Here is a 23,520-nt window from a genome sequence, read left to right as displayed (position 1 = left end):
ATTTTTAATTACTGTGTGTCTTGCAGATAAATCTTGGGTAATGACCAGTTGGTCTCAAATAAACCTTATCTAGAGATATTTTTCTTGATCTTTTATGTATAATTTGTCAGTAGATTGTAGGAATGATATGGTTCCCTCTGGTTTTCGTGACTAGCTAGGCATTGTTTCTCTCTTGTATCGTCTAGACTAGAGATTTTATTTTTTGACCAGTTAATTTTAGGAATTTCTTGCTACTCTAACATTACTTTATCTGATTTATAAAGGTTTTTTTTTTAACACATATTTTCCATTTTGTTTACTCTTTTTCTAAACCTTTCTAGAATAAGATCTGTGGGAATCCAGGGCTGTCCTGGTATCCTGTTGTGTGACATTATTCCTGGGGAGACACTCACCCCAGATAGGGAACCAAAGACTGACCAAAGTGAGGCTACCACCACCATCAAACTTGGTGAACCAATAGTTTTATTTGGATCGCCCACAAGAATATTGGTGATAGGTTAATTCCAGGAACAGAAATGACTCAAAGACATCTGCATCAGCAAAGCCCACCTAACCTGGGAGACAACTCACATAAGCAGGAAACCTGGAGAGCACTACACAACCTGCAGGCAGCTCAGCAGGTTGGCGAGTGTCCTTTCCATATAGCTCTTCCAGGCAGCTGGTTTGTTCTAGAATCTCTCAGGAGTCTTGAGGAAGGAGAGGCCTAGTGACCCTAGTCAATTTTAGGGACTTCCTGAAGCTCATGACTTGTTTACTTCCTGAACTTACAGAGCTTCGTGGAAGGATGGAGTGTTTCTCCTCCTCTCAAAACATCCTGTTGTTTACCCAACTTCCTTCTAAGATGTAAGGTTTTATCTTGGAAGAAGTTGCTGTACAACATATCTCTGTACTGCTCACCATGTCACTACATCTACTCTGACACCTTTTTTCAGACCTGTCACAAGAGGTTATCTTTTTTCAATACATATATTTGTAGAATTTTTATGCATTTCATATAATACGCTTAATCATATTTAAGCCCCCTCCATTATCTATACCCTCCATATTTACCCCAGCCAGATTTCATACATTCTATCATATAGGTCTGAAATAAGGTCTATTGAGTCAAGTTTGTGTCCCCAAATGTCCCTCAGTGAGTGCGAGTTCATCCACTGGAGCCTGGTCAGCCTATCTGGCATCACTCTCACCTAGAAGCAATGAGCTGCCAATAGTTCCTCAGCTAAGGTCGAGAGTTCTTGCCCATTTCTCCGGTTCTATGCTGGGTTTTTGTCTGATTTGAGTCTGCATGGATCTTGTGTATGTGGTCACCCATGCTGTACATATGTAAGAGCAAGTGTCCAGAAGCCAGGGAGACTCTCTTTCTTTGTAGACATCCACCACCCCTGGTGCTTACCATCTTTGCGCCCCGTTGGAAGAGGTTACTTCAACACTCACCTCCTGGAACAATGAAATTCAGAACTTACATTTCAAGAAGCATCAGCTTCCTTTAACTTTTTCTTGTAAGACAGGAACCAAGTGAGGGGTGGAACAATGAGAACAGGATGTGTGAACAGTTTTCTAGCCAGGAAAGGAGCTCTGAAAGGCTTTTAAATGGAGGCAGGCAAGGCTTCCAGTGTGCTGGAGAGGAGTGAAGAGAGAAAAAGAATAAATATGATCAGTTGGGTAATAGGATTTGCATATTGTTTTTACAGAGTTAGGACCCTTCTAGGAAGAGAAGAAAGATAATCCCACTCTAAAGGGACAACCTTGGGAACCATGGGATGCAAGTGGGGAAAACAGAGTGGGAAACTTGAAGCAATGGAGTGAGTTAGCAGAGTACAAGATTCAGTGTTTTCTTCTGACTGAGGAGGTAATGTGACCAGCTGCTTGGAGCTCCTGCCTTGACTTCCTGCCATAAAGGACTGCTCCTTGAACTAGAGCCAAAATAAACCCTTTCTTCCTTAAGTTGCTTTTGTCACGGTATTTTATCACAGCTGCAGAAAAGTAACTAAGAGAGATACTAAGCAACAGTCCGAAGCAGTAAGACTGACAAACCTTTAAAAACATTGTACTTAGTGTGCATTGTACTTAGTGCTCATCACTAGCTTACTATTTCGTAAGCTACCAAGAGAGAAAAGACACTGCTAATTACATTGTGACCAGCGAACTACCAGATGATGCTTCTCAATTTTAAAAAATTATTATTTTATGTGTATGAGTGTATTGCCTGCATGTATGTATAAATGCACCCGTGTCGTGTAGTGCCTGCAGAGGTCAGAAAAGGGCATTGGATCGCCTGGAACTGGAGTTCCTGATGATTGTTAGCTGCCATGTAGGTGCTGGGAACCAAACCTAGGCTCTCTACAAGAGCAGCCATTGTTCCTAACCTCTGAGCCATCTCTCCAGCCCCGAGATGCTTCCCGGTTTTAAGGATATTAAAATCAGAAGGCAAGGAATTAGAATCTGCAAAATGCCAACATAGTACAAAATATTAGTTAAAATACGGGCATAAAATTTCACATTTTGTAAGGTCAGATTCATATAAAATATACGTGTCAAAAATTTAAAGTTTCTTTGGGAAGGGGAGTGAGATTAGGAGGCTGTGTGGATAGAAAAAATGCATGAAAATACATATATGTGCATGTATGTCCAACCTAACATGAGAGGAATAGGAAATAAATAAGGAAAAACCCACATCCATTTCAGGCAGCACACACAGACCCCAGATCATTTCTGACGAGCACGCATAGTGCGTCTTGGACTGTTTGACCTGCCCCTGGTTCTTGTAACTTCCTTGCACGGTAGCAGGCTCCCAGCATGCTGTTCCTTCAGAACTCCTAGGAACTCTTGCTTCTGTTTCCTCTGCTTTTAGAAATCGAGATCCCGTTGCTGCAGCTTCCAGCAGCTATTTGGGACTGGGAGTGACCTTGTAGTTCCTGACCCGGGGCAGCATAGTTCCATCTCATATCTGAAGGGAATGAACCACACACACACCAGAATCCTTGATGCTCACGCTGTATATAGTGGCATAGTACTTGCGTGTTAGTTTTTACAATCCTCAGTAGAATTTAAGTCATCTTTAGATTGCTTATGACATCAAATACAATGTGTTACATATTATATGATTTACATAATTAGTGTTGTAAATGGTTGCTGTCTTGTATTGTTTAGGGAACAATGATAAGGAGAAAATGTTCATACATGTTCATTCCAAAAACAATTTCGAGATTTTTAGTATTTTTTGTCTACTGTTGCTTGCATCTGCCAAGGCAGAGCCTGTATATGTGGAGAGCCAACTTCTAGAAAATACCAAATTGAAGGAAGGGAAAACCAAAAGAAAGTTGAGACAGAAGAGACACTGAGGAAACTGTTTCTTTGATTTTCTCTCAAAATAGCTCCAGGACAGCAGTGGGCCTTTGCTACTGTTTATTGGTGGTGGTGGTGCTAATGTTGTTGATTTGAGTTGGAGCATTGCTGTGTTACTCGGGTTGGTCTCAAACACCTGGGCCTAACCAGTCCTCCTGCCTTAGCTTCCTGACTAGCTGTGACTATAGGTGTGCACCTCTGTGCCAAGCTTTTCACTACTGGTTTGAAAAAGGGGATTTCCATACCTATATTTGAGCAAATAAGTTAGAAGCATCAACTCTCACATCACAGCTGATGAATTGAAGAGCAGTAATATCCATTTGTTTTGACTATGATTTCCCCTTGACCACAAATACCAACCCTTTTTGTCTTTCAGAAAGTAAAGCCCTTGTATGTGCATGCTACGGAGACCTCCTCTTCTACAAGTGTTTTCCACTCACCTTTGGTAGGTCAATTGTTTTTCCCCATCAAATATTTGATCAGTTAATGTTAGTGGAACTCATAACAAAGCGTTGTGCTTATCATGCAGGTGGAGCACAAGTTTGTGGAAATTGCCAGTGATCAGTCACCCTTTGCATCTCCCTCAAAAGGTAAGAATCTAGGAGATGGGCATGGGGTCTTGCCATAGCACTAGCTTGGGATCCATGCCCAGCACCAAAGAAAAAATAGGGAAGAAAGGTAAGACTCGATTATTGAAGAAGAAGGTTCACACAGAGGAGTATGTAGATGTATTAACTCTCGCTCTCTCTTTCCTTTCTTCCATTCTTTCTTTTTAACATCCTCAATTTGTAGTCCAGGCTGGCCTCAGTCCTCACAGAAATCCTGTTTCCACCTTGCTTTTCTTGTTTTCCTTAAGGTATTTGGTATTGTGGGTGAATTCAAGACTTGAATGCCAGGTATAACATTCATGCATTTCTGTATACTGACTGCTGCTAATTGCAGATGAATTTAGTCATACTTCAAATTCAGAAATTATCTCAGTTAAAATTTTGTTTCTTTTTGCTAAATTGCCAAAAAATACCCTGAGGTTCTTATTAAATTTCTGTTTTTCCAATTCAATAATTACTAGAAAAAGAAAACTGTCAGTCACAAATTTCTCTTGAATTGATCCTTGAAGGGCTTCAGATTGGATTGTTTTACACTGTGAGTTATTTTGTTTACAAGTATCTATAGGTCGTATCTCTAAATTTGGAAACCAAAATAAGAGAAACCTACTGAGAGTGATCAGGGGAAGGGAAGAGATATGAGATCCATGGGCTGGGGATGGACTTCAGGGAAGAATGCTTACTTACTGTGTTTGAGATCTGGGCTCCAACCCCCAGGACTGGGGGCAGGAGAAAAAGAAAGAAATTCATTATTTAAAGCTTATTTAAATGTAGTAAACAAATTGAATTAACAAAATATAGCACTGTTACTTTGAATTATAATTACTGATCATGACTAAGAGTGAGTGATTTTGGTTTTCATGTCTGGAAATGCTTAAAAGTAGACTGGTAAATGAGACTTTATGCAAAGGAGAAGTGTATGATAAGAATTTAGATCCTGGACCCCTACTTATAAAATCCTCTACGTTTTGAAAACCACAGCAGAGGTCTGAGGAGTCTCTCTTCTCCTGGACCCCTGTGCAATGAGGAAGCTTTTCTTGTGTTTATATGCACTGATGAGGGGTCAGTCAATGTCTTCCTAGGGACAAAGGAATCATTCAGCAATCACAGTGCTGAGTGCCTCCTTGGACTGATAACAGATTATAGCCATGCTGAGATTGGACTCCATAGTATACACCTACTGGCTTAGCAACAGCAGCTTTCAAAGATATCAGCATTGGAAATAATGAATTAGATCTGTTGAATTGGAAGTCCCCACACATACGGTAAGTTTTTTCCAAAATATCTCAATGCTCTTGTAACTTAATCTGTTGTTGACCTGAAATTTGAATTTTGATCGATAACCACAGCATTACATCCCCATACCAACTCAGTTGAGGACTTTGCTCCATAGTAGACCCCTTGCCTTGCATTCACATAGTGCTAGGTTTTAGCCACAATAGCACACGGAGACGACTGCTACTACTACTACTAATAATAATAATAACAATAATAAACACTTTTAATTGACTTTCTGCAGGAAAGAAAATTATTTTTCAAAGGTCCATTTTAAGTATTAACAGCACAGATGACTTTGATAGGTATGCATGTGTATATGTGGTAAAGCAGCCCTGAATTAAACAAACAATACCCATTTTCTCATCCTTAAAACTGCAAAATATAGAATTACCTGTACTCAGTTTACAGAAAATTCTCCAAAGATTCATAATTTTGCTTTTTTCCTTTACAAATAAGATTATGAATGCTTTATATGACTGTGGTTTTTCGAGTACCACAAAGCTCATTATCGTGGACGTTCATCTGCATTGTAGAAGAGATGTGTGAAAAATGTTCACACCCAAATGCCTCTGGACAAAAAGAAAAAAAAGCAGTAAAAAAAGAAATATCTGATGAAACCTTCACGTAGCACATTCTTTCTCCCTTGAAAGACAGTGTTGGAAGATAACCCTGTTAACTGAACTGCCAGTTAAAAATCTTTCATTTCACAAAAGCAAATAAATGAATGCAAGGAAGAAAGTTGGATAACTAACCTACCAGTTTGGAGAGCAAATGAATCTTCCCATGTGAAAGCAATCTCTAATAGTCATGATACACGGTCAGTGGACCACACTGTCATCACTGAACAGGTCATTCTGAACTCCCAAGGAAGGTGAAGGAAATAACTGATACAGCTCCTAGGAAATAATTTAATATTAGTATTTTCAAGCATTAATTCACAAATAAATACTAATGAGGTGTTAACTATGCCGGTAATATGTGTCTGAGCTACGAACAAACCATTCATTACTTCTATAACATGAGGAGAGGTATTCACTGTAATGTATCTGGTAATGGACAGTAAATTGAACTCTGTGTGTGTGTGTGTGTGTGTGTGTGTGTGTGTGTGTGTGTATGAGTCGCATGTATATGAGTGTGGATATGTTTGCCCATGTATGTTCATGCAGAGGCTAGAGCAGGACATCAGGTGACTTCCACTACCATTTGCTGGCTGATTACCCAGGATCTCTCACTGAACTGGTAGCCTGTCTTTTCAGCTCAGCTGGCTGACCAGAAAGCTCTAGGGATTCACCTGCTCCCATCCCAGTGCTGGGGTTACAGGCACATGCAGCCATGTCCAGTTTATTATGTGGTGCTTGTGATTCAAACTCATATCTTTATGTTTTCAGAACAAGAACTCTTACACATGGAGTCAAGTCCCAGTCCCCTAAATTGAACTCTTTAAAGTCACTGTTTTGTTTTGTTGTTTAAAATATTCAAATAAATGTTAATATTTAAAATACCCCAACTGAACATTTTCCTGTTACAGGGTTATATGCTATGTCAAAGATTTAAGTTCTTAGGCTGTACTTTCATACCACAGAATACTTTTTGAAAGTATGTATAACTAGGGGCTGAAGAATGACTTAGTGGTTAAGAGCACTGGCTGCTCTTGCAGAGGATCCCCATTCAGATCCCAGCACCCAAATGGTGGCTAACAACCATCTGTAACTTCAGTTCTAGGGGATCTGATACCCTCTTCTGGCGTATGTGGGCATTGCACAACATGGGTGCACTTACATACATGCAGGTAAAATACTCATATACATAAAATAAAATAAAAATAATAAAATATTTTTAAAGTATATAGAACTAATATGCAGTGCATAGAGGCAATATTCTATGTGCCTTTCAAGTTTTAACTCTAATTCTAAAACCCTATGAGGTAGGATTCTCCCAGTTTACAAATGACACCATCAATTTCTCCCCCTTAACAGATGGCACACATAATTACATCAAGGGTTAGTAAACTGCTTCCATGAGACCAACAGTGGAGCTGGGAGACTCAGTTGAGTGACCTGAGAGTCCATGCCAGCACCCTGGACTGTGTTGGCTGACCCCAAGATTCAGACAGAACCAGGTGTGATCTTGTTTCAATAACACATGGGAAATTTTGTGGTGCATCAGAAAGAGCGAAGGCTTTGGAGCTGACAGCTCTCATCTCAGTTCACTCCTGACTCACTGGGTGACTTTATCTCACTTTCCTCTGCTGTGTAAGGTAAAGATGGCAACTCCACCTGGTACACTTGTTAAGAGGATTAAATAAGATAATATATGAAGCCATACATAGCTAATCCCTCTGTCTACATTTCCTCCTGAGCTGTTTCTAATATAACTCCAAACTAAAATCTGGTAGATCTATATTTTAAATTTTAATTAATTAATTTATTTTATATGTATGAGTGTTTTGCCTGCATGTGTATAAGGGCACCCATGTAATTCAATACCCATGTGTGCCAGAAGAAGATGTCAGATTTCCTTGCACTAGAGCTAAGGATGGTTGTTAGCCACCATGTGGGTCCTAGGAACCGAACCCTGGTCCTCTATAAGTGCAGCCAGGACTTTTAACAGCTGAGCCATTTCACCAGCTCCCTATATTTTATCCTGCACATGAAATCAACAAGGCTCCAAGCAGTAGAACCTTGAACCTCTGTTTCTTTAACAACTAGTTTTTCTACCAGGCCTGGGTAAAACTGAAACCCAGAATTAGTATCAAAACATCCAATATTTTGGAAAAGTAAATTAAAGTAATAAAATATAATCAAAACAGTGTTTTTCCAGGGACATCCTGCCTTAACAGTCTGCAAATGGTTTTCTGTTATGACGTCCTGAAAGTTCTAAAGAGAGCCACAGATTCATTGATGCAATAGCAGTTTTAGGAGATAAATTCTGGCTACTAGGAGGGAATAAAAAAATGAGGCACAATACTATCTACAAAATTTCAAAGCAGTTTTTTACATGGTAGTAATTATCCCAACTGAACACAAGTAAGATTATTAATTTGTTTGCTACTTACCTGTGATAAAATTGGGGATGTGAGCCGCCCATTGTGTGCCTCAGATCTTATGTACTCAAGAAGACCTTTCTCACAGTCCAGTAATTACGTATTATTGACATTGTAATCTTTGGAAATGTTCTTAATGAGCCCAAAAGACACGAATCCCATAGATAAAACCTCAAAGTAACAGTGGGTGTTTAAGCACCTTGTCAGGAAGCGAAGGTTCAAACATCAGTATCTGCAGGAGAAACCCAGACTGAAGCCTAGACTGCATTGTATGGCTGATTTTCTGGGATTTCTAGGGAAGACACACACAATAGGTAATTTGAAAGGCTCTTAAGAATAGTAGAATTCTAGCAATATATTTGATAAATTTAGGAATCTTTCTTTCACCCTTTGAAACTTTGGGCATAAAAAGCATTTTCTTCACAAAGTGTGTTTTCCATGACTTTATGAAACTAAATGTTAATTAAACATGTAGTTTAGTTGCCTATATGCTTTTTTAAATACAGAAACAATTTTTAAAAGTCATACAAGAGCTGGGTGTGATGGCACACACCTTTAATCCCAGCACTCAGGAGGGAGAGAGAGGCAGAGGCAGGTAGATCTCCTGAGTCCTAGGCCTGCCTGATCTATATAGCAAGTTCCAGGACAGCCAGGGCTGCATAGTAAAATCCTGTCTCAAAGAAATAAAAAAATCACACAAGAAATTGGGATTTTATATAGAAGTTAAAACAATTTTAGGTCTAAGTAAAATGAAAATTCAACAGATTAGTGTTCATTTATGTATTGTTTCTAGACAATTATATTTATTGTTCTTTCAAAGATATTTAAATTCACACTTGAGATGATTATTGGTGTATAATCCTATAATCTCAGCTCTTGGGAAGCAGAGGCAGGAGAATCACCATGAGTTTGAGGTCACCCCACAGTGAGTTCCAAGACAGGCAAGGCTACATAGCAAGACCATGTCTCAAACAACATATGTTATCTTGACGAAATTACCTAGTGAATTATGGTTAAGCTCCAGGGCTAACCTGATTTTCTAAATCTAATGTACCAAGGCTCTAGATGTCGAAGGTGACATTGCCCACTCTCTGTACTATTTCCTGCCTTCTTGTTATCTGTCATCAGAATACCCCCATTACTAAGGCACATACGTCCTTTTTGTCGTGGAGATTTGAGCTGATTTTCTTTCCTCGGGGATTGTCCTTGTGGGTTTTTTTTTTTATTCACTTAAAAAAATTTATCATTTTTATTTTATGTGTATGAGTGTATTGCCTGCGTGTATGTGAGTGCACCCGTGTCATGCAATGCCGCGGAGGTCAGAAGAGGACTTCAGATTCCCCTGGAACTGGAGTTAAGGATGGTTCGTAGCTGCCATGTGGGTGCTGGGAATTGAACCTAGGTCCTCTGCAAGAACAGTGAGTGTTCTTAACCACTGAGCCATCTCTCCAGCCCCTATCCTTGTGTTTTAGACACTGACTCTGAGAGATCTTTCTGTTTGAGTCATAGACTGTGGAAGATTAGATGATGCTCAGAAGCTTGGAAGATCCATGGTCTGTCTCTTAGTTCAGACTTGCAAATGCTGTGAATTCTTGAATAGAAAAGCGCCCGGGGAACCAATCGTACTAAAGAAGCTATGATAAAATTAAGAGCTTCTCTGAAGCTTTTACCACAGGTCAGAGAAGGGATTGAAAAATCTGACAAACGGGGATGGGCCTGCAGCTCAGTGGTGGAGGGCTTGCCTAGCATGGCCTAGGTCCTCAGTTAAAGTCTCAGCACTTCTCCCCAAGACAAATGAAAAGGAAATGTAGCCATGCTTTGAAAACATAATGTAAATCTTTAAAACTTTAGTAGAAAAACGTCAACACAAGTACATATTAAAAATGTACTTTATTAATTTGATGGACTGCCTTTCATTAATTCAGTCTAATGGTATTTGTAGGACTATGTGTTTCATTTGAATGAATGAATGCCACTAAACTCAGCTCTTACCAAGTCTAGCCTGGTGCTTAGAGAACTCCCTTCCTGAGTGCATTAGTTGAATTTTTTGTTTGTTTACCTTTACAAAAACATGGGTTTTATTTATTGCAATCATTAATTGTTCCCAATTAAAAATAACTACTTGTGAAAAATGTAATCATACCTGCTGTGTGGGGCATCTGTGAAGAGAAATACTAGCATGGAGTCCACTCCATGCTTCTGATGTTGCAACCAAGGGATGCAAAGTGGAGAAATCCCCAAGGCCATGCAGACTGCGCCAGCCTGGCCTGACGGCTCCAAATGGCCTCCAAACCATTGCTCCCATCAGCACTGAGCAAGGCTGGTCTTGGGTATACCTGCAGCAACCGTGTTGAATTGCTTGTAATGTCTTTGGCCTTTTTCCTTCCCTGGCTCTCAGAGTTTGATGGTTGTACTTCCTTTTTGTTTTAGTTTACATCATTGCTTATTACTGTTTCTGGTCTACATAAGGATTGCTGAGTTTGTATGTCCTTTAATAAATAGTCCACAAAAGTGTTTTGACTTAAGCCAGGCCTGGTGGCTTAGACCTGTAATCCAGCTATTCTGGACCCTGGGGCAGGAGAAATGCAAGTTCAAGGTCTTCCTGGGCTATAGACAGAGCCTTAGTGAGACTCTGTATCAAAATAAAAAGTAAGGACCAAGAAATAGCTCAGTGATAGAGCACTTGTCTAGCATGTGTGAGGCCTTAGGTTCAATTCCCAACATTGCAAAATAAATAAATAAACAAACAAACAAACAAACAAATAGGAGTAAATAGTGGGCTGGGAATGCAGCTCAGTGGTAGACTCCCTTCCTAACATGAGCTGACACCTAGCTTCAAACCTTAGTACTAAAAAAGTTTTTTAAATACTTTGATTTAATAATTTAATAGTTTCCTAGAATCCCAAGTGCCAAAGAAATTCCCTGAGTTTCAGGAAGTTTCTGCATCATCTTCTTCCTACCTGGCATAGTGCAAGGCCCAAGTGCTCTTTCCTCATTAATCCATGTGCCCTGGAGGTCCTGGAGTGGTTTTGCAACAAGAACTTCTCAGAGTTGAGGTGAGACCCCCTGCCCTGGGTTCTGTGTGCTCTGCAGGCCTTAGCTTCCCCTCCGATTCTGACCTACTAGGGTCTCTGCTTCCGCTTTGGAAAAAGTCCAGTGCTTTCTTGAACACTGCCTGGCCAGTCTGACAGTCATGTTGGATTCTTGAGTGGCCAGACCACACTTCTCAGCTCATTCCTTTCACCTCTTGCTGAAATAGCCGCCTCGGGTCTGGTCTCCCTGTTGGTCAGCCACTGAGCTACAAAGCTAGCAGTGGCTGGGAAGACCCCTTTGTGTGGGTGCACTGTCCTCTGTGGGCAGAATCTAGATAGTACATACCATTTCTTTTGAATGGGAAAGGACACCCTGAGGCAGCACAAACATATTCTTCTCCAAGCTGGGGCCCTGCTTCCATCTCTGCTCACCTGCCTCTTCCTTGCTGGTTTGGGGCATGGCCTGTACCACTTGCTCAGCTGTCACTGGTTAAATGGAATTCTGCACCAGGAGCAGAGACTGGTTGTCAACGGGCAGTGTCTCCCAGTGTGGAGGAGGAGGACTAGGAACTGTGGTAGTTGAATGACTTGAAGACCCTTCTTGGATCTTGGAGGGGTTGTTCCATTTGTGCACATCAAAGCGGAGAGAAATCAACTAGAGTTTTTCTGGAGGACCCCAGGCCCCACTGTTGCTGATATCTACCACCAGTGTCAATTCGCAGCATCTCCAGGATGGGCATATCCTGGGCTCTCCCCAGCAGCTCATCCAAACTGGAGTCAAGCTCCTTTGCGGTCAAGAGATACTGATCTATCTCAAAAACTGACCCCAAGTCCCGTGGTCACCTTCTTTGACCACGATGATGGTCCAGGTGCTTGTGAACTCTCTGTCCTCTGTTTACAGGTTAGCTAAGGGCTGGCACTTGGTAGGGGAGCTATGGGCCTTTCCATTTCCTGAGAGGCTGTGCGGCCTTGACTTCCTGTTCACTGGTTCTCCAGCACACAGGGTGCCTTCTGCTCCTTGGCCTTAAACCAGTGTGCTGCTGGCTTCTGGAGGTTCCTGACAAATGCTGGTAGCTGTTTAATGATGGTCACTACTTGTCTAGAATTCTCCATCAGCCAGAACTGCTTACAAGCAGCTGCGAAGTCAGTCTGCTCTGTGACATGTCCTTCGTGTTTTTAGACCCCAGGACATTCATGAGAGGCAGCAAAGGTGGCAGCTGTTGCTCTGTGGGTTTCTCCTGAGGAATCCACTGTTTGGCTGCAGTGGCAGTGCCAAGATTCCTCACAGCCTGACCCCAGAGGCATTCCCTCAGCTCCAGCTTCCCCTCACACAGGGCCCCACTTCCTGGAGGCAGGGTTGTTCTTTTTCTGTTCATCCCCCTCAAAGAGGTTGCAGCACTTCTTGACCTTGTTTAAGGCATGCAGCTCAGACTCGGCCTCCTTCAGCATGGTGTGCTTGCACATTGCTGTCAAGACAGCCACAGCAGGAGCTGTATCTCTCCCTAACCCTTATAATTCTTGGATGTCTTAAAATCTACTGCCTTGTGTAAATAGCATTATAATAGTGTTCTTATTATTAATATTGGTATTGCAAGAGCTAGGCGATGGTTCAGAGGGTAAGAATGCTTGCCACACAAGCGTGAGGGTCTGAGTTTGCATCCCCAGAACTCATGAAGAAAGCCAGCATGGTCACATGCCCCTGAAACTGCAGTGCTGGGGGCGGGGGGGGGGGACACGACCAGACAGGAGGACTGCTGGGGCTTGCTATCCACTGGCCTAGATCCAGGTTCAGTGAGACCCGGTTTCAGGGGAATAAGGTGGCGAGAATAAATAACAGCATCAGCCATCCTCCTCTTGTCTCCGCCTGCACCCACATCCATGTGTACATGCACCACACACATGCACCGTGTGCGTACACCATACACACATACAAAAAAGATATTTGAATTGTGATTTTTTCCATTTTTTTTTGATTCTTTGTATTACATTTTCTATTTTAATTTCTTTTTCTTTGTCTTTTTGAGACAGGGTCTCCCTGTAACCCCAGGGGCTGACCGAGAACTTACTGTGGAGTATATTTACTATTTTAAACCACTTAAATTTTGATCTTTCATTATTTCTAATAATAACTACTTTTGGCATGTGATTGTATGCATGTTCATGTGCAGGTGCATGCATACATGTGTTCCTGTGTGTGCATGTGCACATGCATGTAGAGGGCCTTAGGGGTTGCTCTTTGGGCACTATCCACCTTATTTTGAGACAGGATCTCTAACTAGCTTGGAGCTCACCAAGTAAGCCGGGCTGGTTGACCAAGGAACCCCTGGGATTCATTTCATTCCACCTCCCCAGTACTGGGATTACAAGAGTGTAAGTCACACCCACCTTTGTACATGGATCGTGGGACTCAGACTCAGGTCCTTCTGCTTAGAAGGCAAGACTTTACTGGCTGAGATAGCTCCCCAGGCCCCATAACTACTTTTTAATAAGTGAATATTCTGCTTATAATTGTGATTTTTATATACATGTACTTATTTCTTACACATCTTTAAATTTTCTGATATTTTGTGCTACTTCCTAGTGTGAGTGTGTTTTTCATGATTTCCTTTAGATTGATAACATTTTCTGTATTCCTTTTCTCATTCTGCTGATTTGAAAGCTACAAATTAATTTCTTTCAGTGTGTATGTGCGTGTGTGTGTGTATATATTTTAGTATATGTATGGGTTTCCTGGTGGGTTTTCTTTTTTTTTGAGACAAGATCTCACTGTAGCCCCAGTTGACTTGGACCCCAGCCTGTGTTGTCGTACCACCACAGTTAAGGTGGGTTTTCCCATCTCAATCCACTCTAGATAAGCCTTCACAGGCATGCCCTGAGGCTAACTTAATCTCAATAATCCCTCATAAATGTGCTCAGAGGCCTATCTCCTAGCTGACTCCAGATCCTGTCCAGTTGGTGGTCATTGTTAACCGTCTTACTTGTTTTTTTTCCTCCACACCTTTTCATTGTATCATTACCTTGGAGCCACTGTGTTGGGTTATAAGAAGCTTGGTGACAATTTGTCAATAGTTTGTATGTTTTCTTTATAGTGGCATTTAAGTTTTGCTCTTTATTTTTGATCATGTTTAGTACCACTACAGTATGTTCAATAACAAATCTATTGCTGTCAATATGGAGAACACAGTTGGATGAGCAGGTTTGTATATTTGTTTACTTCTAGAAATTTCTCAGCTGTTAGCTTTTCAAATATTGCTTATATAGCATGCCTTAGTCTACATTTCTGAATTTTTATGATTTTCTATTATGGATACGGGTGAACTTCAATATTACCTTCCAGTTTCTTTTTTATTTTTAATTACTTTTTGTATGTATTGTACATATCTGTGTATGTGTGCCATGTGTGTGTTTCTGAGGCAGCCAGAAGAGGGCACTGAATCCCTGGAACCAAAGTTATGGGTGGTTGTTAGCTGCCCTGGTGTGGGTGCTGGGAACCAAACTCAGGTCCTCTAGAAGAGCAACAAGAACCCTAACCCTGAGCCTTCCCCTCAGCCTTGCCTCCCAGTTTTCTAGTTCTTTCTTCAGTGCTTCATTTTACTAACTTTATTTTCAAGGTTTTTATTTGTATTGATCCTTTTTAACCAATTTTTATTATTTTATGTATATGAGTGTATTGCCTGCATGCATGAAAGTACACCCATGTAGTGCAATGCCCAAAGAGGTCAGAAAGGAGTGTCAGATCCCCAAAGGGCTGTTAGCTGCCATGTGGGTGCTGAGAACCAAGAGCAACCAGTGCTCTTGACTGCTGAGCCATTTCTCCAGCCGACTTAATTGATTCTTTTATTTTAAAAACCTGTTTGTTCCTATTTTTGTTTTGACATATTTGGGAACATAAGTTTTATTTTTCTTTTTTTAATGGGCATTATCAATTATCTCACTGAGCATACTAAATTCAAATTTCAAAGTCATCAAGACTATTTCATTACCTTAAATTTATCTGGAGTGGATTTATGTTCTAACTTACTGCTGTATTTTTAGCATTCTAATCCTGTATATTTTGGAAATTTGGTGTGTAGGTATACACATCTTTCCCTCTCCCTCTTTTCTTCCCTTTGATTCTTTGTATCTCTTCCCTTCTCTCTCTGTAATAAACTCAACTTGATTATCTTTAGTGATCCTATTTCCAAATAAAGCCATATACAGCCACTGAAGTAACATAGTTTAGGTCCAGAAAGTCCTCCAAGGACTATATGAAAAGGTTTGTCCTTCAGCCTATTGTGCTTTTAGAAATGATTAAGCCTTAAGCTGTGGGGCTGGACATAGTGGGAGGTTTTAGGCCGTTGGAGACATGCCCTTAGAAGGCATGGTGGGCGGGACCTTGGCCTCCTGCATTTTTGTACTGACTTCTGGCCAGAATATGATCATCTTTGCTCCTCATGCTCCCTGTTATGATACCATGTTGCCTTTAGCAACAAAGCAGTGGGGCCAAGGGATCATGCAGGGAAACTCCCGAAACCACGTACCAAAATCAGCCTTAAACATTGACTTTCTCTGGTGTTTTGTTATAGGAAGAGAAAGGTAACACCAGGGGTTAGGACTTCAGCACCTCTTGAGGAGACAAGATTCTGTCCATAGCAGATTGCTTTATGATTTTACATTTCTTTACTACCAAAATGTGTTCACCTTATTTTATGCCGTATGTCTTTTTGGTTTCCTTTTTAAATTTTACTATCATGTCATGAATTCACTACAGCAATGTGCTCCTCCTCAAAAACTTCTGTATTTTTAAACCAGTTTTCTTCATATTCTAGACCAAAGAAACTTCATTTGATATAACTTTACGCATACAGTCTATTTTAAAATCAGCAGTCACAGGCATTATTGTATTCTACATCAAAATTATGCCGTAAGTGTCTGTCATACTTCTTGTAAGAAGAACACTTTAAATTTGGGGGTATAGCTCAGAAGAAGATCTCTTGCCTTGTATGTGTAAGGTCTTGGGTTCATTCCCCAGCACCACACACACACACACACACACACACACACACACACACACTTTAAATCTGTTGCATCTTAACCCTGTGCCTACTCTGCTTGTGACATAGTCCCCTTTTAGGAAAAGCATATGTTATGGGTTGACGTATACCCAGTCCTGCCCCTCCAGCAAACAATAACAACAATAAACCATTGGAAATCCTAAACCTCATTTCTTATGAATTTTATCTCCTTAGGTGTATTAGGATCTTTGCAGGTATAATCAAATTAAGATGACACTATTAGGGGGCAGCAATGAAACAGGAAATTTTCTGCTTCTCTTTTTAAAAAAATATTTTCTTTATTATTTTTATTTTATGTGTATGAGTGTATTGCCTGCATGTCAGTAGGTACACCCGTGTCATGCAGTGCCCTCGGAGGCCAGAGGGTGGTGTTAGATCCCCTTGAACTGGAGTTATGGATGATTGTTAGCTGCCGTGTGGGTGCTGGGATTCAAACCCAGGTGCTCTGCAAGAGCAGCCAGTGCTCTTAACTGCTGAGCCATCTCTCCAGCCAGTTTTCTGCTTTTCTGAAAGCCATTGATTCCTTATATGATCCCACAGGTAACTAAAAGCAAGATGAATGCCTGCTGTATCTGCCTGTTTTGTGTCTGTCCTTTACTTTGGCTGAAGGCACAGAGTTAAATGACTGTCCTTAACTTTTCCTCTTGAGTAGCCTTGGATTCCAGGAACAGCAACACTTCACAGGACAGAATATCCCCCAGCTCTAATGAGGGCAGTTATTCATGAGGGCGAGGCTGAATGTTGGAGCAGAAGTAATCATCTGAGAGCCACCTTGTCTTCCCAAGCAATCAAGACTACTTTGACCACCTTGAGGCACCAAAACTGAGACCGTGTTCAAGGTGATCACACCTTAACCAAGACTACTTAATTACCACTCTTCTTGTTCCTCGGCACAATTCTTCCTCTATTTAAACCTAAAGCTCACATGAGCGCCCTGAAATGAACTTGGGAATCACTGGGCCCCTTTATCTGTTCTTTCCAGTGTAGCCTCAATTATACATCTCCTTCCTCTGCTTCCCGCAATTGATTACTTGTCTCTTTAATCTGTGTGTTGGACACAGGTGGTGGGATCTACCTTGTTGTGTCTTCCAGAGCCCAGGCTTTTGCCCTAAAAACTCTGGTTATACTAAATCAATGCATCTGGTGTCATTATAGAAGGAAAGCACACCAAGAGAGATGGGAGGAGAGAAAAGAGAGGGGGAAATCGGAGAGAGAGGAGAGAAAGGGAGAAAGATGGGAGAAGAGAAGGAAGGGGAAAATGACAAGATATAACAGGAAGCCAGTGAGTGCCAAAGATGGACAGCTACCACCAGAAGTCAAGAAGAAGCAAAGAAGGCACGCACCCAGACCCTCAGAGGAACATGGCTTCTCCATTTCTGATGCCTGAGTTTCAGACTTACAGCTTACAGAACTATGAACGAGTACATTTCTGTTGATTTCAGCACCCAGCCTATGAAGTGCAGAGAGTTGGATGGTAAATGTCCCCCATAGGTCTCATGTTTTTGAACACTTGGTCCCCTGTTGGTGGTGAATGGGTGAAGTCATGGAATCTTTAGGATGTGAAGCCTTGCTGGAGGAAATATGTCACTAAGGACAGGCTTTGGGGGTTTACAGCTCCTCCCCACTTCCTGCTTTCTCTCTCTCTCTGCTTCCTGTGTGGATGAAAATGCGATTATCCAGCTTCCTGCTCCTGCTGCCTTCCCCACCATGATGGACTTCATCCCTCTGGAACCATAAGCTATAATGAACTCTTTCTTCCTTTAATTGCCTTTGTCAGAATTATCACAACAGAAAAGTAACTAATACAGAAATTGGTACCAGGAAAGTTGGGTTGCTTGTGGAAAACCTGTCCGTGCTGTTTTTTGGAGGAATGTGGAAGACTTTGGAACTTTGGACTCGGAAACCCATTAAATGCTGTAAGCAGAGCTTAATGAGCTGTGCTGGTTAGAGCCTACAAGTCCACAGTGTGAGACTAATGTGGAAAGTGGAGGCCTAGCTCATGGGGGTAGCGGAACAAGTACTCTCATAGCAACTGGACTAGAGGCCATTCATGTGATATTTTGGCAAACATTCTGGCTGTATTCTGCCCATGTCTTGAGAATTTTCATGAGGTTAAACTGAAAAGTAATAGACTAATTTCTTTGGTAGAGGAAATTTCAATATAGCATAGCATTGAGTGTGTAGTATGGCCATTACTGATGACTCTTATTCAGGTCTATGGTGAAAATGAGCACCAAGTGGGACAGGAAGAGATGAAAACTGTGTCATTTGGAGAGGAGAAGAGCACTAGGAATCTTGATGTAGCCAAGTCATGTGCTGAAAAAAGAAGCTTGTAGGGGCCAGAGAAATGGCTCAGGGGTTAAGAGCACTGGCTGTTCTCAGTGCCCACATGGTGGCTAACAATCATCCTGTAACTCCAGTTCCAGGGGATCCAATGCCCTCTTCTGGCCTCCATGGGCACTGTATGCACATAATGCACTTAATACATGCAGGCCAAAGACTCATACACATAAAATACCAAAATATAGAGGTTTGTTAAGGATATTAGCGCCATTATAGAGAAGCCTCCTGCTCTGCATTTGCAAGATAGGAAAGATTCCTGAAGGCAAGACCCCCATCTAGCTAAGACTCCCACTTGCCAAAGAGAGCCTCAGGGGTTGATGGTGCCTAGAAAGCAATTGCTTCAGCTTACAGAAACTGGTGCGAGTGTGGTCCAAGGGGCCAGCGTCTATACCAAGCTGATAGCCAAACTCAGCAGTGTCATCAACATGGTACCAGTTTTGGAGACAAGAAAGGTGCAAGGTTGGTGCTGGGGGGGGGCATGGATTCTTCCTCTATGGTTTCAGAGAGCCACTGAGGCCAGCAACAGTTGACAGGATCAGAGTCCCTGAGAGGAGATCCTGAGAAGCCACTGCATGAGGCTGTAAAAGTGAAGCCTGGGTGACAACAGGAACCCCATAATGTTGGAGATGCCAGAGCCCTGAGACATCTGCCAAGGAGAGCTGCATACAGTCAGTGGAATCAGCCCGAGAGAGAGATGTGTGCTGTGGGCAGCAAAGCTGGAGGGGCTGAGCCATCTAAGCTCTCTGAAACTGAAGCCCCAGATAGCAAATGTGGAGCTATAAATTTGGTGTTTGCCCTTCTGGGTTTGGTCTTCCCACACTATACCCACATTCCTTCTTTTTGGGTACGTTCCGTGCCACTGAATGTTGGAAATATGTAATTTCTTCTTGATTTAATTGTGGTCACAGTTTTCATTATAAGATAGCCATGAGTCAGTGGGGGCCAGAGGACAAAATGTGGTGGTTTGAATGAGAACTATTCCCCCATAGACTCATACATTTGAACATTTGGTCCCCCATTGATGGTGTCGTTTGAGGAAATTGTTGAACCTTTAGGACGTGGAGCCTCATTGGAGGAAGTACTGCATTGGGGAGAGTTTTGAGGGTTTATAACCTCACCCCACTTCCTGCTCTCTCTACTTCCTGTTTGTTCTAGTTTGGTTTCTCATGCTGTGATAAACACTGATCAAAAACAACTTGGGTTTATTTAAAAAAAATGTTTTTTGGCTTACTCTTGATCACAATCCATCTCTGAGGAAAGCCAAGGGAGGAACTCAAGAAGGACAGAAACCTGATAGCAGGGACCGAAACAGAGACCATGCAAAAATGCCACTTAGCGACTTGCTTTCCCTGGCTTGCTTGGCTACTTTTATTATATAGCCCAGGTCTACCTTCCCAGGAATGGCACTGCCCAACGGTGGTGGCCCTCAATGGGCTGGACCCGCTTACATCAGTTAGCCAACAAGAAAATTCCCAAAGACATGTCCGTAGGCCAGTCTGAATGAGGAAACTTTAATTGTGGTTCCCTCTTCCCAGGTGACTCTAGTTTGGTCAAGTGGACAAAAACCAATCAGCACACTGTGTATGGAAGAAAATATGACCAATCAGCTTCCTGATCCTGCTACTATGCCATGCCATGCCCACTTTGATGAACTCTAGCCCTCTGGAAACATAAGCCAAAACAAACTCTTAAATTGCTTTTATCAGAATGTTTTATCACCAGCAACAGGAAAGGTGATGCATTAAGGAAACTCAGGATGACAATATAGCAATGTCTGTAATGCGTTAGAGACTTAGACAGCTCCATCCCAACTGAGTGGAGGAATCAAATATTTCCATTTCGTCTTACAAGTGAGGGTAAGGAGTTCCACCATTTACTGTCACCCATGAAGAAGGCATTTCCCCTTGGTTTGTTTGAAAGCTACTGCTTCCCAGCTTCAAGACCTTCCCTGGCATTAAGAGTTGAAATGGGGGGCTGGAGAGACAGCTCAGTGGTTAAGAGCACTAGCTGCTCTTGCAGAGGACCCTGGTTCGATTCCCAGCAACCACATGGCAGCTGACAACTGTTGGTAACTTGAGTTCCAGGGAATCTGATGTCCTCTTCTGACCTCTGTGGGCACTGTATGACATGGGTGCACTTACATACATGCAGGCAATACACTCACATACGTAAAAATAATAAAGTATATGTTTTTAAAGAAATGAAATGGATGGACTGGAGAGATGGCTCAGCAGTTAAGGACACTGGTCGTTCTTGCAGAAGACCCAGGTTCGAATCCCAGCACCCACGTGGCAGTTAATAACTGTCTGTAACTCCAGTCCCAGGGGATCCAACAGCCTCTTCTGACCTCCGCTGGCATTGCACAACACTGGTGCACTTATCTACATATAGGCAATATATGCATACACATAAAATAAAAATAATAATAATAAAAGAAACATAAATGAAGTGGGCTTGGCTCCTATGTGAATGTGCTTGCCTCTTCCCTGGTAGTTAGTAAACCAATAAATGTTGGACAAAACTGAACTTCAGTGACTGGGGAGGCAACTCAGTGAGTAAAGGGCTTGCCTGGCAAGCATGAGGAGCCGAGTGTGACCCCCAGAGCCCATGTGAATGTGTCAGGCATGGTGGCCGGCACTTGTAATCCTAGAGTTTGGGGCGTGAACATGAGAGGAACCCTGGGGTTCACTGGCCAATCAGCCTAGCCTAATTAGTGCACACCAGGCCAAAAAGAGACCTTGTTTTAAAGGGCTCCCTGGTCTTAAAGGATGCACTTGCAACACACACGCACCCAGGCACGCACATGCGAGTACTTGAAAGCAACCTCAAGTTCATTCCCTTGAGACTCAGGGTTTTGTGTACTTAGGTTGATATCTCTCAGTATCCTTAACTGTCCTCCCCTACTAAAGAGAACTTTCTCATCACAGTGGACTCTTCCTGAAAACAGGCTCAGGCCGTCTTTTTGACTCTCCTTTCCTCCTTCTCAAACCAGGTCGCCTGTTCTTCTTCCCTTTGAATGGAAACCCACCAGGTGGAAGTCAGGACCTGCTGCTCCCGTCCTCTGACTTGCCTCCTGGCTCTGCTGCCTGCTTCTCTCTTCTCACTACCACTTCAAGGCCACAGCTCCTAGGTCTCATTAGGACATCTCCTTAGTACTGAGGGAAAAGAGGTGAAGGGGGAGGAGCTGAGATGATATGCTAATTTCTCTTCTCCTCCCCTTCCTCCTCTTCTCTTTAGTCATGGGAACATTACCTGCTTACTTCTTAGTAAATTTCATGTTGGCACTGTGCTGTTACCACAGCACCTGCTGTGCATTAGGACTCCAGGTTGCATGTTCACTGTGTCACTGAAACTTGATGCCTTAAGCTTTCATTCACAAAGTGCTCCTATTTTCACGGGATGGCTTGATCAGCAGGTTCTGCTGTTCCTACACCCACTCAGGCATCCTTCCACTGCTCAGTTGTTTGGACCCATCTGATGCTAGGGTCACCAAGGAGTTCATTCTTGGCTCCCTCCATTCATACTGTGTTGTTTCTTGTTTAGTTTTTCCATAGATCCCTATGGCTTCCAGGCTAAAAATCACGTTCCAGTTGAGCAGGAAGGATTACTCTAAACTCTCCTCTCTCTTCTGTACGAGCTCCCCAGCTGGTCCTAGCAAATGACTTGTGGTTCACTGCTCTTTCAAGCAACACTGTGCTTCTGGCCTTCTACAGACGCTGTCAGTTAGGTGGCTGGTCTTCAGCATGGCTGCTGGGCTCACTCAAATTCAGTAGTAAGGTGGCCATCAGCAACTTCATGGTGGTGGTCTACAGAACTAACAGGGCAATTCAACTCTTGTCTCTCATCAACTAGGCTAATCCAGGCTTGCTCAGAACATGGGGTTGTCAAGAGCAGGAGAGAGCCTCTGTGTGCCAGATTTGTTCAAGTTTCTGTTGGCTTCACCCTTTACTCTTGAATCATCAGTCAAATAGGTCACATGCCAAGACCAGGGTCACTTCGGAGGGAACCACAAATGCTGTGGATTCTGGGAGCCACATTTCTTTACCTTCTAGGTCCCACCTTCTCCTTCTCCATTTATTCATTCATCCCTTGGACCTTAGGAATACCTACTCTAATCAAAGACCAAGGCTAGGCCCTGAGGATGCAAGGATTCCAATGCTAGGAATTCATATTCTGAGACAGTCACTGAGACCAACGCACTTAACCCTAGAAAGCCTGGCCAGGATATACAAAGGTCTCAGGAGGTAGGGTGGTCTTCGCCACATTCGGCATCGTTTCTGCAGAAGTTGCTCCCTGGGTACTCCAGACTATGTATCAGCATCCTAGTTCCCATAAGAATAATCAGGAATTATTAATTCTGAATTATTAATTCTGAAAAACAGAAACAAAATGTGAAGATTTTTGGCGGGTATTGTAATTGAAAAGAAATGATCATATCTCTTTGCTAGTATATAGTTCAAACATGTAGTTGTGTAATAACAGCACTTCTACTAACTATCTAAGTCAAAGGTGAGCTGCAGGTGGGAAGGTTACCATTCTACTCTTGCCTGAGACCCCAAGCCATTTACTTGTTTATAGAATTGTTTGCTTGTAACCTCAAATTCATACTTGTAGAAGTCATATATAGACCAAAAGTTCAAATGAAAAGCTTTTTCAAAATGACTATGTCGACTTTCCATATTAAGAATACTTCTTTTTCTCTAGGACTAGGACAGATTGCATTGGGAGCCTAGCCTCTCATAAAGAGGGGGGTGGGGAACAGAGTTGGGCTTCATTTTCTCACAAAAGGCACAATGTGAGGCGCATCTGTGAACACTGCA

At 42.2% G+C, this 23,520-nt stretch overlaps 1 protein-coding gene across 1 annotated transcript in view; it reads left to right on the top strand.

Annotated features, from left to right (window-relative positions):
* Nucleotides 1-23,520, top strand: part of CUNH10orf67 (chromosome unknown C10orf67 homolog) — a 166,184-nt gene that overhangs the window by 138,789 nt on the left and 3,875 nt on the right. Inside the window, exons 15-16 of the mRNA XM_029562936.1 lie at nucleotides 3,722-3,790; nucleotides 3,875-3,935. Coding sequence (XP_029418796.1) covers nucleotides 3,722-3,790; nucleotides 3,875-3,935 — 130 coding nt within the window. The remainder of the gene's footprint in view (nucleotides 1-3,721; nucleotides 3,791-3,874; nucleotides 3,936-23,520) is intronic.

Source organism: Nannospalax galili, unplaced genomic scaffold (assembly GCF_000622305.1).
Source record: "Nannospalax galili isolate Female #2095 unplaced genomic scaffold, S.galili_v1.0 scaffold14, whole genome shotgun sequence".
Taxonomy (NCBI): Eukaryota; Metazoa; Chordata; class Mammalia; order Rodentia; family Spalacidae; genus Nannospalax; species Nannospalax galili.
This window is presented reverse-complemented; position numbering and strand designations above follow the sequence as displayed.